The following is an 18,247-nucleotide window of genomic DNA, read 5'->3' on the forward strand; positions in this document are numbered from 1 at the left end:
TATATATATATATATATATATGTGTGTGTGTGTGTGTGTGTGTGTGTATATATATATATATATATATACACATATATATATGTATATAGCAGACTTTGTAATATCAGAAAATATCATATCGCTGTCCAAAGAACTGATATATCGTATCATGATGAAACTGGTGATTTACACCCCTATTTGATACGTACAGTAAAACAGTAAAACCTGCTTTATCAGTTGGTGTATAATCTCATTAGAACATGTCTCAACCAGAGTCAAGATAAATGTATTTTAGCAAGACAACAACTGATTCAAGCTAATCAGATAACAAACCTGTATGTAATTGAAGTATTTCTGGAGGGGACCAGCTACAAAAGATGGAAATTCCTGTCACATCTGTTTGACAAGGTCATGGAAGTGTCTGTGTGAGTGTTTTATTTTGTACAGTGTTTGTTAGCTGTGTGATGTGTTGCAGAGCTGTACCGTAAGCCTCCTCTATGAGTGCACAGTAAGGGTTGATGCCTGTTCCGTTCTGTTTGGCCTCCTGTTCTCCCAGTCTGAGGATGTTCTCCAGACCATTGAGAGACACCTGCACAATCTTTGAGTCCATCACTGTCAGCAGGTCACACATGGGTTTGATGGCATTCAGAGACACCAAATACCTGTTTACGTAAAAAAAAATGTTAATGTAGTAGCTAACTTTATATTTAATTCAGTTTTTTAATAAATTCTGTATTTAGAGGTTTAGTTAGGGAAATTATTTTTATTGATTACTTAACTTTTTTTCCAACTTTCAAACAGTAAATGCAATCCTGTTTAAATTTAACTGTCAGTGTTGATTTAGCTGTGGCTCCACTAAAAACCATCTACGAATGCCATTTTTCTGTGGCAGCGTGGTGCATTTAATTTAATCCAATCCAATTGAATACAACTATATTAATCCATGAAGGCAATTTTATTTTGGGCAAGTAAAAAAACAGACATATGCAGGGCTTCCAACACATTCATTTATTTCTGACAGCACATCATCATATGGCATTTGCCACCACATTGTTGTTGTTTTTTTAAGCTAGACCGATATCCAGAGTGCTCTTGGAATACACATACTATTTGGTTATTTAGAGCTCCACACTTGTAGAACGCAGAAAAACACACTGCCCCTAGTTAGGCTGACTTAGGCCTAGTCTGCCAGGGGACCCCCTATAATACACCGGGCACCTTCTCTCCTTCTCTCTTTCTCTCTCTCTCATGTCCTGTTACTGCATCTTGCTAACTTGGCCGTACTGCATGTCACTAACTTGGCTTCTTCTCCGGAGCCTTGGTGCTCCACTGTCTTGCAGGTTAACTCATATCGCAGCGGTGCCTGGATAGTGTGATGTGTGTGGTTGTGCTGCTGCCATGGTCCTGCCAGATGCCTCCTGCTGCTGCTGTTATCATTAGGCACACTTCTACTGTTATTATACACATATGATTATTGTCACATATGTATACTATCTGATAGTAATATATACTTTCAACATATTGTACCACAATAGCCAGAATTATAACTATAATATTATTACTTTCATTAATGTTGTTGTAAGCTACTGTCATTACCGTCTGTCCTGCATCTCTCTCTGTCTCTCTTTCTGTCTCATTGTGTCATATGGATTACTGTTAATTTATTATGTTGATCTGTTCTGTACGACATCTATTGCACGTCTGTCCGTTCTGGAAGAGGGATCCCTCCTCAGTTGCTCTTCCTGAGGTTTCTACTGTTTTTTCCCCCTGTTAAAGGGTGTTTTTTGGGGAGTTTTTCCTTATCCGCTGTGAGGGTCCTAAGGACAGAGGGATGTCGTATGCTGTAAAGCCCTGTGAGACAAATTGTGATATGTGATATTGTGCTTTATAAATAAAATTGATTGATTGATTGATTGAGAAAACACTCTGGGCACAGATGGAGCAGTGGATGCCAGGCGCAGTGAAAGTTAAACTTATGCTTACTGTTCATTCATTTATATGGCAATAGAAATATATATTCCCAGAACAACAGTGCTCTCATTTTAGTGTTGTCCATTGTTTTTTTTGTCTTTCTAGGACAGGACAAGTTAATTGTGAGGGGGGAGAGAGAGGGGGGTGGCATGCAGCAGAGGTCCATGGGCTGGAATTGAGACATTACTTTTGTACATGGTACGTCCACTCTACCCACTGAGCTACTGGATGCCCTGTCCATAATTTTTGATGGTGACAGATGGGAACCAGCAATGAAGGAGAATTACAGAATACTCTAATACTCTCAGGGAAGAACTAAAGACGGTCTGTAGGATGGGTTTTTGGACAATGAATTAATTTAGTTTCCTGAGGAAGAATTGACAGTGGTATGCTTTCTTTATTATAGCTTAGGTGTTTTGCTCAAACTTCAGGGTGTTTTCAGAGATGGCACTGAGATATTCATACTGATCCACAACACCTACCTTCTCAATGTGTATGAACACTGCAACTGTCCTAACAGGCTTTCATCTCCTTGTTTTTGGTAATGTTGGCACACCTTACTATGAAATCATGGCAAGCATGCTGCTGTTTAGACCCTGAGATGTGATACAGGAAGACCAGTAGTAAAATTAATGTGTGATGGTTGGAATAGGTGGTCTTACAGTCTTTAGGATAGAGAATATACAGAGGGGGTTAGGACACATCCTAGTGGTGAGCCTGTGCTGGTGTATCTGATAAATATCCATAATCCATAAAATTAGACCTTGATCTGGATAGAACTGAGTGTCCAGTTTCTTGGTGAGGATGACAGGCTGACTGGTGTCAAAAGCAGACAAAAAGTCCACAAATAGAAGCCTGGCAGAGCCTCCACTTTTCTCCAGGTGGTTGTGAATGGTGTCTATAGCAGGACCAGTTTAGCATCATTCACTCCCTTCTGGTACAGTAAGCAAACTGGAGAGGGCTAGGACTGCACCCGTAGCAGACATGATTTGGGACTTGACCAGCTTCCATAAAGCCTTCATGACATGAGATGTGAGAGCAATGGGCCTGTGGTCATTGTGGACTGATATAGCTGGAGAAGGACCCCACTGAGGCACTCACCTCAGTGTTTGAGGGTGCTGCCACAGATGCCATCAGGTCTGGCTGCTTTGTTGGTTGTTGGTTGGGGTGGCTTGAGCAGGTTTAGCACTGGTTTATCCTGTCTTAGAGGGTGAGTGTGGTGGGTGCTATGAGGCTTTGCTTGAGCTCTGGCATGTCAGATGCCAGGTCAGGCCTCTCCAAGTGGGTGTAAAACCTATTAAGTTAGTTAGGTAGAGAGGAATCAATGACCCCCTCCACACTCAACGGTCTTCTCTAAGTCTCTGTATTTATAAGTCTCTGGTAGCTGCCATACTGAAACTTCTGCTCATCTTATTGTTGTGCTGGGTTTTAGCCAGGTCAATGGCCTGTTTCACCTTTCTGTTGACCTGTTTTTTTCTCCTCTTCCTATAATCCCTCCTAATGTTCCCGGTTATCCATAAGGGAACAGTCAAAGTATCAATGTTTGCCTACTTTCAGCACATTGTAGATAAACATACCTTATCTGTGCAGGAGTGCCCCCGGAGGTGGCGTTTGTAATAGCCCACGCTGCCTCTTTCCTTGTGCGGAACTCGGCCTTCTGAAGGATCTCAATCAGCACTGGGAAGACGTTGGCATCAATCACATTCTGGCAAGGCAAGAAATGTTGTCAGCTACACCAGAACAGCAGACATACTTCAGATGACACACTGAGCCCAGTTGAAACAACCTGCACCTGGATCTGAGCTCTGTTTCCTGCTGTGATGTTGGACACAGTCCAGCACGCCTCCTTCTTGATAGACTCCTTGGGACTGCTGAGGAGGTGGAGTAAACATGGCAGTGCGGAGCAGTTCAAGATTACCTGAGATGACAGAAATACATACAGAGATCAGATGGCCACATGTAACACTGTGTATGATCCCTCACAAAGACGAAATCATTGTAGAAAGAACATGTATGCTGTGAGTGACCCTCTACCTGAGTCTGGATGTCATCTCCCGTTACAATGTTGCCTACTGCCCGTAGAGCAGGAGAAACCACCTTATAGTCACTGTGCCTATACAAAACACAAAGAAACATTCATGCAGTGTGCAATGTTCAGATTCTTGCAAAAGCTACTGATGGTGACAGTTTTGTCCTGAAATTCAGTTTCAAATTCTGCATCTAGAAAAATGAGACCAGTCCACCTCACAGCTGAAAACTAGTGGCCATCTTGAATTTTCCATGATGGGGGTGAGTGGAGGTGTATGATAAAGGCAATTCATAATGGTATGGAAAATAAATTTAACAAATTTGTGTCCTAAATATCAAATTATATCCATCACACATACGAAAACATTTGTTGCTAGTGGCCATTTTGAAAAATGGCTGCCATGGCCTCCATATTGACAATTCAAGATGGTCTCCATATCCAATTATTTTCAGAATGTCTTTGGCTATAAGTGTACCAAATTTCATGCTTTTATCACAAAGTGCACAATTGTTTTGGCTATCTGCCCCACTAAGAGCTTCAGGGGAAACAAGGATGCTTACAAAATAACATATCAGGTCAAGCTTTGCTCGCCTCCTACAGCTTTTCCAAAAGTAAGATTTTTTCATCATCAGTCTTTTCAAAAACTTGTCTCAAAGTATGCACGGGATTACTTGCCAGCTGACCCTGCATTTTCATCCACACACTGGTTCATTCACATGTGTGAGGCTGACTTTCAATGTGGTTATATCTTCTAAGGAAACTCAAAAAGCTAAAGGCCAGGGCTGATTATCCTGTGGATAATAGCCCATAGTAAAACCACTAATATACCACGGCCGTGACCTTTTCACAATAAAAATCATAATTTAGCAACATAAAAAACACAGTATTATAGATAATGTTGTGCTCTTCTTGTACAGTGTGTGATTTACACATAAAAAGTCATTATTATTGAATTTTAATACATTTTGAGCTAAAATTCTCATTACCGCAATGAGTCCGTATTCATTTCTATGAATCCTTGATTGCATTTTAGATTGAATAAACAAAAACTTTCACTAAAACAAAATGCATATTGTTTATTATGTCTTGTGGTAAGGTAAAACATAATGCATAATAGTGTTTAATTCTCAAAATTCCTTTTTTTTTGCTTAAAAACATGGTGTCCGTCAATGCATCCTCCGCAACAATTGTTCCGTTTCTGTAAAGACTACAAGATTCTTTCAATAAAGTTTTATTTTCCCAAGATGCATCACAAAGAGAGGGAGTTTCAAGATGGATACAAGGTATGCTAACTCTCTTCTTTTTTTCACACTTTAAAATTTCTTTCTCCAGCCCTTGTACATGACAAAACTGATTCTCATTACCGCAACATGAGATACTGCTTAGGTAAATAAATTCCTAACACGAGCCACATCAATTTTTTTGCCGAGTCATAATGCCTTCACTACTGTTAGCAAAACATGCTAGCTCTTCTCATCCTCCACAACACACTTCTCATATACCGCTACACTGTTATGCCTGTTGTGGTAATGGGAATTGTTGTTGCAGTAGTGAGAATTTACCCTTTTTCAAGTGTCTTTATTGTATTTTATTTTATAATCAAATATATTTTATTTTGGTATTGTAGGAGCATCTAGCGCCACCTATAGGTTTGTGATTATTACACTGGATGTATAGAAGGTGGCGGCACGGTGGTGTGGTGGTTAGCACTGTCGCCTCACAGCAAGAGGGTTGCCAGTTCGATCCCGGGTATGGGAGCCCTTCTGTGCGGAGTTTGCATGTTCTCCCCGTGTCAGCGTGGGTTCTGTCCGGGCACTCCGGCTTCCTCCCACAGTCCAAAGACATGCAGATTGGGGACTAGGTTAATTGATAACTCTAAATTGTCCGTAGGTGTGAATGTGAGCGTGAATGGTTGTTTGTCTCTATGTGTCAGCCCTGCAATAGTGTCGACCTGTCCAGGGTGTACCCTGCCTCTCGCCCGATGTCAGCTGGGATAGGCTCCAGCCCCCCCGCGACCCTCAAGAGGATGAAGCGGATAGAAGATGAATGAATGTATAGAAGGTCAAAAGTGGCGCACATGCTGATTTTTACCAAAAGCCAAACAAAATCAGCTAGTGCTATTTTAGCTGGATAGTTTTAGTGACTTTAACACCACCTGCAGGACTACCATTGAATTGATTAAAATATTAACATGATTTCTTTTGCTGATGTATTGCAGGGTTAAAGCTAGCACACTTAATAAAGCTGCAGCTAATGTTATATTAAAAAACACTGAGACAAAATCTACAGCAACCAAAACTCCTGGAGGAAAAAAAGAGAAAGGTCAGAAAGGTGTCAGAAAAGTCGATAAGCAGGTCTTGTCCTATGTAGCTATTGTTACATTATCTAGCATGTTATTAAATGTTAGCTTTGTTGAACTGAGTCTCATTGGTTATTACACATAATCACTCACCCACTCAAGTCTTAAGTGTGCACTCACTAACTCGCTCACTCACTCAAGCCCTAAGCACTCGCTCACTCAAACATAAGCACTCACTCACTGCTTACTCACTCGCTCAAACATAAACACTCACTCACTCACCCGCTCGCTCGCTCACCCGCCCGCTCGCTCACTCACTCACTCACTCACTCACTCACTCACTGCTTGCTCGCTCACTAACTCACTCACTGCTTGCTCGCTCACTAACTCACTCACTGCTTGCTCGCTCATTAACTAACTCACTAACTGCTTGCTCGCTCATTAACTAACTCACTCACTCGCCCGCTCACTCACTCACTCACTCACTCAAGCCATAAGCACTCTAGGACTGTCAAAATTGCTCAAAAATGACGTTCGAATATTCCTTCTAAAAAAAAATAATAATAATAATAATAAAATAACTCATAGGTTCGAACCATTCGAATTTTTTTTTTTCGCATTATGTCCACAAGAGGGCAAACTAATACAAGGAAACATACTTCTATATGTATTAATGTATTAATACAAGGAAACATAACTACTTGTAGGTATTTTTATTTCAACATAAATGTCTTTGAAAACATTTACATACCTACACATTAAAACACATAAAACAATTATCTATAACATTACGTTATAAACGACCGCGGACCTCTCGCTCGCCCCCCCTTTCTGACCCGTCAGGCCACACTGCCCGCGGAAGCGCTGCGAATAGCCTCGAAGTGAAGCCAGTTTCCTTTCGGCGCCCATGTTAACCGATTGTGTCATCCACACCGGCTACGCCGCGCCGCGCAGCGCAGCTCCGTGGCCGCTCCCACCTCCCATTCGCAAAGAGGACAGCTGCGGTGGTGTGTGCCCCCCCCCCCCCACAATCGAATATCAATTTTCACATTCGAAGGTCCATTTTTTTTTTCAAATTCGAATTTAGAATATTCGTTGACAGCCCTAAAGCACTCATCCGCTCACTCACTCACTGCTTGCTCACTCACTCACTAACTCACTCACTCCCCCAATCCCAAACTGCCTACTCAAGCACTCACATACTATGATGCGTGCTCTCGCGGAATTCGTTAGTGGTTGAGGGTGTCCCACTGTCGTATTTCAAAGGGTGTGAGGAGTCGCTCACTCCCTTTATGACCACTCAGCGTAAGTGAGCATCTTAGCGGACTTTGTGTAAGTATATTACCCACAGTTCAAAGAATTGTGACGTTTACCACGGGGTCCATAGGGAAATCCGGAAGTTGAAATAGTAAATAACACAACCGCAAACCGAGATCCATACAAGGAGGAGAAAAGTGACGATCAACAAAACAAACAAACAAGCATAAACGTGGAAATGACTGACTCCAATCCGACAGCAAACCACACTGACAACAGTGTGAAAGGTAAAGGGAAGGCTTCAAAGAGAAAGAAATGTTCATGTAAGTACTCCTTTAGTCGTTCTTGTCATCTCTTATGCTAGCGTGCTAGCTGTATGAATATGAACAAAATTGTCACCCATACATGTTATTTTCAATCAGGGAGTGAACAACAAACCCTTCAGTTCATCCAGTTAAGGGTGGATCACGTGGCGAAATTCACCAACCACTGACATTCGTCTGTAGAAGGCTTCGATTAAGTAGCGTGTCTACAATACATAACTTAAGAAAAATGTGAGAGTTTTGGCTGCTACTACAGTATGGATGACAGTAGTCTAAACTGTGTGTGTGTGTGTGTGTGTGTGTGTGTGTGTGTGTGTGTGTGTGTGTGTGTGTGGGTACCTTTACTGTTACTGTAAACTTTCACAAAGACAATGGCCAAGTTTTTTTTTTTTTTTTACACACAACAGAGAGATCTTACAAGAAATGGGCCTTGAAAATATCATCACCCCATACCAAGCAGGCAGGAAGTGGGATAATTTGAAGTTGAGATATAGGATGAATCATCTATTTCCAGCCTGTGTGAATGGGCTGTCTGAACACCTGGGTTGTTATTGTTGTTGTTATTATTATTATGTTTTTGTTTTCTTTAGAATGGGTTTACTTAACACTGGTGAATCTTCAACAATTGTCCAAGTTACTGATATGATGTTTTTTTTTTTTTTTTTTTTTAACAAATAAAAATAAGAGAGAGAGAGAGAGAAAAGGTTTAGCCTGTAACTTATGTATAACATTACATTTTTAACCACAGGACCTCATCCTGCCAAAGACGGGTTCGGGGAAAGAGGGGCAGACCACAGCTGGGACTTGGCCGTTCTTTGCGGCGATGCACAATGCCCTTGGGCACAGACACTCCATCAGACCCCTTAATGTCATAGCCACAGCAGTGGATTCAGATGCAGAGGATGGAGAGACACCCAGCACCTCCACTTCCACTACCACTACCCAGGATGAAATCCAAGACCAAGCTCCCACCCCCTCAACTTTGTCTTCCACCACCCCAAATGAAGATCGAGACCAAGCTCCCAACCCCAAAAAAAGAAACAATGAGGTTGTGGAGTACCTGAAAGAATATACAGAGAGACAGGAAAGTAGGCAGAGAGAGCTAGATTTAAAAGAAGAGGAGAGAGAAGAAAAAGGAGGAGCAGCTTGACAGGCTCACCAGCGTATTTGGAGCATTAGTTGACAAACAAAAATAACTTTCAATTAATCCTGCAGAATGAAAATCTTAAGTTGTGGACTCTAGGGGTTTCTTTATATCATTTAGAATTTTGTGTTGAACAAAAAATGAAAATGTATTTATTTAAAGCTGCTTCACATTAAAATTGAGTTGGCTGGCATCTGCATTTGTTTTCTGTGTTATTGTTGAATTGTGATTTCTAGTAGGTGCATTTAAAGATTTTGTTGTAAGTAAGTCTATATCAATATATGTCAATATTTTAAGGTGCGCACCTGAATTGTATGCTGTCATTCAAAGAAAATGTTGCATCCATCACAAACAATAACCTCTGAACTCAATAAGGTAGAGTTTTTGTAGACGTTTAACATAAACTGGCATTTTCATGGCTGAACAGAAAAGGTGAACACAATTGTGTCTAAAATGGCAAAACAAGAAGGGCATTTATCTCAGGCAAAACTATTCAGAAAAAAAAGGCTTTCACTGTACTGCTTTCTTCAAATGGCCTAAGGTTGCTGGGGGGCTGATATTTGGGCACATAGCCTGTCCCTGATGTGGGCTCCACTTCTCTCCTGGGTGTCTTTAACTGGAGCAGGGGGAGCAGGGGTACCAGGCTCCTCAGGCTCGATCTCTGGCTCTTCCAGGACATCCCCATGTCTAAGGCACATGTTGTGGAGGACTGCGCAGGCCATTATCACTTCAGAGCAAAATGCGAGCCTGACCTCTAAAGCCTTGAACAATATTGCTCGCCAACGGGCCTTCATTACTCCAAATACCCTCTCTATGATGGACCGGGCCCTGCTATGGCAAACATTAAAGCGCTCCTGCATCCTCCCTTGTACTGGCTGTCTGTAAGGGGTGATTATAGTGATAGGGTGTTCAATACAGGGGTAGCCTCCATCTCCCAAAAGAAAAAAAAAACAAAAAAACAGGTGTGTGTGTGTGTGTGTGTGTGTGTGTGTGGGGGGGGGGGGGTTACAAGGAATTAAAATAAACAGGACTGTTTCTCAAAACCCTGGTGTCATGTACCGAACCCCCGTAACCAACATAAATGTCCAAAAATCTCCCGGTTGTGTCGCAGATGGCTTGTAATTAAATTGAATGAAACTGATTGTAATTAAAGTAATCATATTGCTCGCATCTAGGTGGTTTGATGCGTATCTGGCAGCCATCTATGGCCCCTACAGCATTGTTGAAGGCCTCATGCTGGGCCAGCTGCCCAAATCCCCTTCCAACTTCCTCCAGCTGGTGTATGGCAGGGAAGAAGATGACCCTTGATTTGGATCTTCTGATGGCCAGTGCAATCCTGTGCACAATTATGCACACAGACGACTTCGGGACATCAAAAGCTCGAGATGTGACCTGGTGTGACCAGTAAATGAAAACAAGAACTTCAAAAGCTGGGCCCCATCCATGGTCTCTTCTTAGGTTTAAGATGGCCAAGAGACCATAAAAGGTTTCTCTGGAGAGTCTGTAATCTGACCTCATGTCATGGCCTTCCAAATAAATCTGCATGACAGGCATCGTTGAGTATGGCATATGGGCCTCGCTGATATGCCTATAAAGACAAACAAACTATTAAAAACTAGGGTTGGAAACATCATAATAAAAATGAAAACATTAAAGGGTGATGAAATAATACAGCCTACTCATCAAATAGACTACTAGGCAGGTGTCACTTAAGCTCCTTATTTTTTTGATGTTTTATTTATAAAAAAAGAAAAAAAAAAAGAAAAAGGGGGAAATAGTGAAATAGTTCACCAACCTGTTGTCCTGCTTGTAGAACAAGAGCTTGAAAAAAGGTTAAATCAGGCAGCTGTCTTCTCCTGCGCCTTGGCCGTGTGCAAAGTGATAAATGCAAAATGATAAGTCCTAAACCTGCAACTGTCAACATGGCTCGTTGTCAAAAGTTGTCAAGGTAACGTGATCCCTAACGTTAGTGGTGTCCCATTCCTATTTATGCCAATCTGAGCACTTGTAGCCTAACACACTCAATCACTAGCACCTGAGAGTAATCAAGTCTGTGAGTGCTTAGGGCTTGAGTTGCTAGCGATCACTTTGGGACTGGGGGAGTCACTGTTTGCTTGCTCACTAACTCACTCACTGCTTGCTCACTCACTAACTCACTCACTCACTGCTTGCTCGTTCACTAACTCACTCACTGCTTGCTCGCTCACTAACTTGCTCGCTCACTGCTTGCTCACTCACTGCTTGCTCACTCACTCACTCACTCGCTCGCTCGCTCGCTCGCTCGCTCACTGCTTGCTCGCTCGCTCGCTCACTGCTTGCTCGCTCGCTCGCTCACTGCTTGCTCGCTCGCTCGCTCACTCGCTGCTTGCTCGCTCGCTCACTCGCTGCTTGCTCGCTCGCTCACTCGCTGCTTGCTCGCTCGCTGACTCGCTCACTCACTCACTCACTCACTCACTCACTCACTCACTCACTGTGCATTTGTTATTAATCAATCGATATTATTAGATTGTAACTATTGTAGAGGCAAATATTCTGATTATTATCAATTCTGATAATTCTGATATATTATCAATTCTGATATGTACTGCACTTCTTTCAGATATCAGAGAAGAAATCAAAATGGATTATTGAAAAAGACGGAGGAGCTTACTGTTAAACAACATGAAAGGAAAAAAAAAACTCTGGAGACAAAATTAGCAAGGTATTATGTGTAAAAAAAGCGTTAAATGGAATCTTGGATTTGACCCCTCCCTCCATCAGTGAGCCAGATGCTGTACAGGTACAGGTCCAAGATGTACAGGTAGCACCAAGCCCCCCACAGCTGCAATTGACTCTAGTGCAGACTTCCACCCCCAAGTGTGTGTGTGTGTAGGTGTGGTGTGGTGTGTGTATGTGAGTGTGTGTGTGTGTGGGGGGGGGTTTCAGTATGTTGTATGTGTGTTAAGTTCTTCTTTTTTTTTTTTTTATTAAGATTTTTTTGGGGCATTTTTAACCTTTATTTGATAGGACAGACAAGCGTGAAAGGGGGAGAGAGAGAGAGGGAGTGACATGAGGCAAAGGGCCACAGGCTGGAGTCAAACCCGGGCCGCTGCGGCAACAGCCTTGTACATGGGGCGCCTGCTCTACCACTAAGCCACCGACCCCCCGTGTGTTAAGTTCTTTGCAATGTTATTAAATTCCATCTTCCATGTTGCACTTTTAAATAAACTGTTTTTTATTCTAATGTTACATTTTATTGAGTTATGATTATTGAATAGATTAACTTGTGTTCTGTGTTGCACATTTTACAATTTGTTCTTACCAAGTGAGGTGTTAATAAATTCCATGTTGTATGTATGTGAATTGTATGTGTTTTTAACCAAACTGTTGTTAACCCCAGTAAAGTTATGAGCTGAGCGGAACTAATGTTTTTTCATTCATTTTTATTTGACATTTTATTAAGGTTAGATTAATTTGTCAGTGCAATAAAAAAAAAACAGCAATTCTCATTACCGAAATCATCAATCTCATTACCGAAACATGTATATCATTACCGAAACAGGTGCTAACATATAGGTTAATTAATTAATTAACCAATTATATTTTGTTTTTTAATTAGTGTAACGAACATTTAAGTTTGTTATTACAGTTTTGCAGCATGACTTTCAAAATATGTCGAGTAATCATGAAATATCGCAAAAACATTGTTTGTAGATTGTAGGGGGTGTTGCGGTAATGAAAGAAATCAGTAAAATTAAATAAATACATTTATGTAAAAAAAAAAAAACCTTTTTCAGAGTTTCATGTAATTCTCTACAGGTCGATTAATTATTCATTTTTAAAAATATAAATAATTATTTGTTTTTCTAAGGTTTTTGGTGTTTTGGATTGTTGCGGTAATGAGATTTTTCAAGGACTTGTTTGGTGAAATGTGAATAAAAATGTGATATAGTGTCAATATATGTTTCGAGATCAATAGTCCTGATTACTTAAGACCTTGTTTTGATGTTTCAAAAGAAAATTACCTTATTTATGCCTTTTTAAAATTTTCATGTTTGGAATCTTTGACGCCAGGATTTTGTGCGAATGACCCCCCTGCATTTTCATCCACTCACTGGTTCATTCACATGTGTGAGGCTGACTTTCAATGTGGTTATATCTTCTGAGGAAACTCAAAAAGCTAAAGGCCAGGGCTGATTATCCTGTGGATAATAGCCCATAGAGCCACAATAGCCACATTTATATATATCAATATATATTGATTGATATATCAATATATATTGATATATATGAGAATTTTCTTTTAAATACAGTTCCAGTACACAGTTATATCACCATCCTGTATCTGGGTAAAGGCACATGACACTGCAGGTAACAACAGCAGCAACACACGACTAACTTTTTTTAGTAGGAGCACTGTAGTCCCTAAGTGAAAACTTTAGGAGCACGAGCAGAAAATTTAGGGTAACAACTTAAACTGTCCTGCAGTGCAAATTTTCACATTTTTAGCCATTTCAACTGTATCATAAGCTGTATGTAGTCTACTGTACATTAACACTGGACTGTTTTAATTATTGTAGTATTTAGCATCACAGAGCCTTGCGGTCAGTGGGATGTGAGAATTCTTAAAATAACATCTGTACAGATGTGAAGCCCTAACTTTCTCACTGAACTTTGATGAAAGCTGATGTCTTGTTTTTTTCCCCTCTGAAAATACTAACCTTAAAGTCAGACACAATTTATTTGCTTATGTAGGTCTGCTCAACTGCTCTGCAGCAGCAAACTAATATCATACGGATTTACATGAGAATTTGTGTGAAATGGAGGTTGAACCATGTACATAAATTACAGAAACCCTGTAAAGCATTTTGATAAATTCATCTATCATAATTAAAACAATTGGAAATATGTAGAAGTATAGTCTAGAGGGACTGAAAATGCATTTTATTATTGCGGCCAATCAGGCTGTGCAGTAATAGGCTAAAAGATTGGCCGAAAAACAACAAAAGAAGGTCTTCTAATGTCAGTAATGTCTAATTTGTTGAAAATCCTACTCCACCTCCTAGTGGTGCACAAACAAATCCCTGGCCCTCCAGGTTGGGGGTTGGGCGATGGGCTAACTACCTGTCCCTGGAAAAATAAACTGGTTACAGAAACCGAAACTATGGAAACTCTACCTCTGACTGACCGAAGCCCAACTGACGACCCGCAAGTGGGATGTATGAACCGCCTGGGGCAAACTCATCAGAACCCCCAGGGGGGGAAATGTCTTCTGAAGCTGAAGTCAAGAATGAGAATTGGATGCTGGAATGTCAGAACACTATACCAAACTGGAAAACTGGCACAACTGACCAAAGAAATGCAAGCATTGTTGGTGTATGTGAGAGCCGATGGAATACCTTTAGAAAAGTAACAACTGCCACTGGAGAGACCTTTCTCTATTCAGGCAACCCCAAAGAAGAAGACCCACACACACACACACACGGAGTAGGACTACTCCTTTCAAAAGGTGCAGTTAAAAGCCTCATTGAATGGGAACCAATTTCAGAACGGATCATCACAGCCAGATTTACATCAAAAGGACGCAATATCACATTCATCCAGTGCTACGCTCCCACCAACACTGCTGTTTTTGAAGAGAAAGAGACCTTTCACCAACAACTGCAGACATTAACTGGGGTGGCAGTAGCTCAGTCCATAGGGACTTGGGTTGGGAACCGGAGGGTTCTGTGCCCTCAATGAGCTAGTGATAGGAGGCAGTCTCTTCCCACACAAACAAACCCACAAAGCTACCTGGATATCCCCAGACCACCACACCGAAAATCAGATAGATCACATTGCAATAGACAGGAAATGGAGGAGAGTTCTCCTTGATGTCAGAGTCAAGAGGGGCGCTGATATAGACTCTGACCACCATCTTCTCGTGGGAGAACTGGGAATGAAACTGGCAGTGAAGAAGAAAGTCGGGAACAGGGTTCAGAGAAGGTTTGAAACGAGGAAACTGAAGGATAACAAAATAAGACAGGAATGGGAAATCCATCTTCAACTGGTTCCAAGCCCTAGCAGAAGGATTTAACATAAACAATAAATGGGAAAGATGCAAGATGGCTGTCATTAACACCTGCGAATCTGTCCTGGGCTACAGAGACCCCAGAAGAAAAGACTGGATTATAGATACAACTTGGAGGGAGATCGAAGCTAGACGAGACATCAAAGCAAAACTCAACAGAGAGACAGACAACAACAAGAAGAAACGCCTCCGACAGGACTACCAAGAAAAGAACAGGGTGGTCTGTAAAAGCTTCAAGAGGGATAAGAAAGCACAAACGGAGGAGCTGGCCAATGAAGCAGAGGCAGCAGCTAGAGAAAGGCACGCTAAGGAACTGTACAGAATAACCCGTCAGCTGTCTGGGAAAAAACAGACCACAAACCGGCCTATCAGGGACAAGCAGGGTAACCTTCTCATCAAAGAATCCTAGCAATTAGCGCGCTGGAAGGAACACTTTGAAGAGGTCCTGAATAGACCCCCCCCCCCCCCCCCCCCCAGACACTCCACCAGTTATCGAGGAAGCGGGAAAAGACCTAACCATCAACTGTGGTAGGATATCAAAGGAGGAAATAAGGAGAGCCAGCAATAAACTGAAGCTGGGCAGGGCACCAGGGAAGGATAACATCCCACCTGATGTACTGAAAGCAGACATCAACGCTACCACTGATATCCTCCATGGGCTTCTAAATGACATCTGGGAAAAGAGGAGATTCCCAATGATTGGAAGGAGGGGTTAATTGTCACAGTCCCGAAGAAGGGAAACCTCAGTGAATGTAAAAACTGGAGAGGCATCACGCTCCTCTCAGTCCCCAGCAAAATCCTCTGCCGAATTATCCTGGACAGAATGCAAGAACCACTAGACAAGATTTTCAGGAGGAACAAACAGGTTTCCGGAGAAACAACTCCTGTACAGATCACATTGCATCACTCAGAATAATTGTCGAACAGTGCATCGAATGGCAGTCATCGCTATTCATAAACTTTGTCTACTTCGAAAAGGCTTTCGACAGTCTAGACAGAAATATCCTGTGGAAGCTGCTCCGACATTATGGAATACCCATAAAACTGGTCAACATCATCAAAAGCATGTATGATGGATTCACAGGTCAGGTCATCTCAAATGGTAAGCTCTTGGACACCCTCCTTATAAAAACAGGAGTACGCCAAGGCTGTCTACTGTCACCCCTCCCTTTCCTTATCGCCATCGACTGGACAATGAATTCAACCATCCCCACACTGGAAAGAAAATTCCCATTCGAGGATTTATAAACTGCAAAATAACCCACGTGATTTATATGCTGTCATGTCCCTGTGGTCTCTCATACATCGGACAAACTAAAGGACCCATCAAACAACGAATATCAGAACACAAAACTGCAATTCGCACAGGTAACATGGACTATGCAATTGCAAAACATTATGCTGAAGCTAGTCTCGCTCACCAGACCTTTCTCAAGAAAAGAAAGGTCTGGCTGGGCCGACTCTCACTTTGAGATTGGAGAAAAAAACGGCCCGGCTGCTTGTACTTCTTTCAACCAATCACAATCGTTCTGGGCGGTGCCACAGCAACGGTGCACTTACAAAAATATTGCTGGGGGGAAACAGGTTTTGGTGTAACACGTCCACAAAAATATCACCTACAGGACGCGAACCATGGCAGAAAAATGGCTACATCCCCGCAAGATCAAACACCGCAAAAGTTAGTAAAGGACGTGTTGAAAACGGTTGAAAACTGCTACACAACCGGAGGTGGTAGGGCGGGACTTCAGCGGGTGGCTCGTTCCGCCCAATGAGAGGCTGATCTATGCAGCGAACTTCCGCCCACTCAGACTATGCTGAAGCCAATCACGGTTCACCTTCTTCTCTGAAGTTCTGTGGGATTGAAAAAGTCATGATGCCCACTAGAGGAGGTGACATCCTAAAGAGACTGGCTCAGAGAGAAATGTTCTGGATATACACACTCAATACTATGACACCAAATGGACTTAATGATGATTTCAGCTTAAAGAGCAAAAATGTAAAATGTTTGTTACTATCTGATTTATATAATACTATTTAGTCAGATTTGGTGTACTGTGTGATTGGTCCCTATGTCTGGAGCCACTGGAGGGAAGTTGATTGGTTTGCAAGTAATTAAGGTCCACCTTCAGCTGTGCAGTAACGCCCTTCTTGTGTATAAATAGCTGGATTGATTGTATGTGTCTTCAAACGCTCTGAAGAAGGCCATGTGCCGAAACGCGTTAGCGCTTGTTTTTTTTATGTGAGCCATTAAAAGAAGTCAAATGTGAGTACTTTGTCCGCCTCCTTAACTTGGCAATTTGAGATGTGCTACCATTTTTACATTTTTGATCATATTGGACAATGAAAATGTCAGTGGATGGTCAAAGGACAGGATTACAGTGGACCCGTTTTGAACAACTAAAAGACCTCAATTTTGCCGATGACCTGGTTCTGATCTCAGGAACACACACACATCCAACGCAAGACCACCAGATTACACAAACGCAGTAAACAGATAGGCCTCAGGATAAACGCTGGGAAGACCAAGGTCATGAGGCTCAACACCAAATCCCACCAACCTATCACAATCGAAGAGCAACCCCTGGAAGATGTGGTGGAGTTTGTCTACCTGGGAAGCAACATCAGCACAGATGGAGGAGCTGATAAAGATGTCGAGCTGCGCATCAGCGAAGCAAGACATGCCTTTAGAACACTCCGACCTGTATGGCTGTCTTCCCAGCTCTCCAGAAACACCAAAATCAGAATCTTCAATACAAACGTAAAATCTGTCCTTCTCTATGGCTGTGAAACCTGGAAAACCACCAAATCAATCATTGATAAACTACGAGAGTTTATTAACAACTGTCTCAGATACATACTGACGATTTAGTGGCCCAACAAGATATCAAATGTAGAACTGTGGAGAGGCATGAATCAGGAGCAAATCCACAACGAAATCAAATCCAGAAAGTGGGGATGGATCGGCCATACACTTAGGAATAGGGATGTCACGATTATAGATTTTCTTGGTACGATTATTGTCAGAGAAATAATCACGGTTTTACAATTATCACGATTATTATGCATTAATTAATTTCACACTATAAATGTGTAAAATCACATGAACACTCCTCATAGATCTCTAAGTTTCATTTATTTCCATGCCAACATAACAAAAATAATATAGCAACAAAGAAAAGTAACCAAAAAGTAGTGT

The 18,247-nt window shown here is 41.7% G+C and overlaps 1 protein-coding gene across 2 annotated transcripts in view; it reads right to left on the bottom strand.

Moving 5' to 3' along the window:
* Positions 1 to 18,247, bottom strand: part of kpna5 (karyopherin alpha 5 (importin alpha 6)) — a 67,549-nt gene that overhangs the window by 4,484 nt on the left and 44,818 nt on the right. Inside the window, exons 10-13 of one of the 2 annotated variants that reach the window (XM_050045812.1) lie at positions 3,985 to 4,063; positions 3,743 to 3,868; positions 3,528 to 3,655; positions 463 to 641 (exon numbers count right to left, since the gene is read on the bottom strand). In XM_050045812.1, coding sequence (XP_049901769.1) covers positions 463 to 641; positions 3,528 to 3,655; positions 3,743 to 3,868; positions 3,985 to 4,063 — 512 coding nt within the window. Of the gene's footprint in view, positions 1 to 462; positions 642 to 3,527; positions 3,656 to 3,742; positions 3,869 to 3,984; positions 4,064 to 8,261; positions 9,755 to 10,011; positions 10,591 to 18,247 lie in introns of those variants that run through there. The other variant, XR_007570057.1, reaches the window with a different exon arrangement.

This window comes from Epinephelus moara, chromosome 6 (assembly GCF_006386435.1).
Source record: "Epinephelus moara isolate mb chromosome 6, YSFRI_EMoa_1.0, whole genome shotgun sequence".
Classification (NCBI taxonomy): domain Eukaryota; kingdom Metazoa; phylum Chordata; class Actinopteri; order Perciformes; family Serranidae; genus Epinephelus; species Epinephelus moara.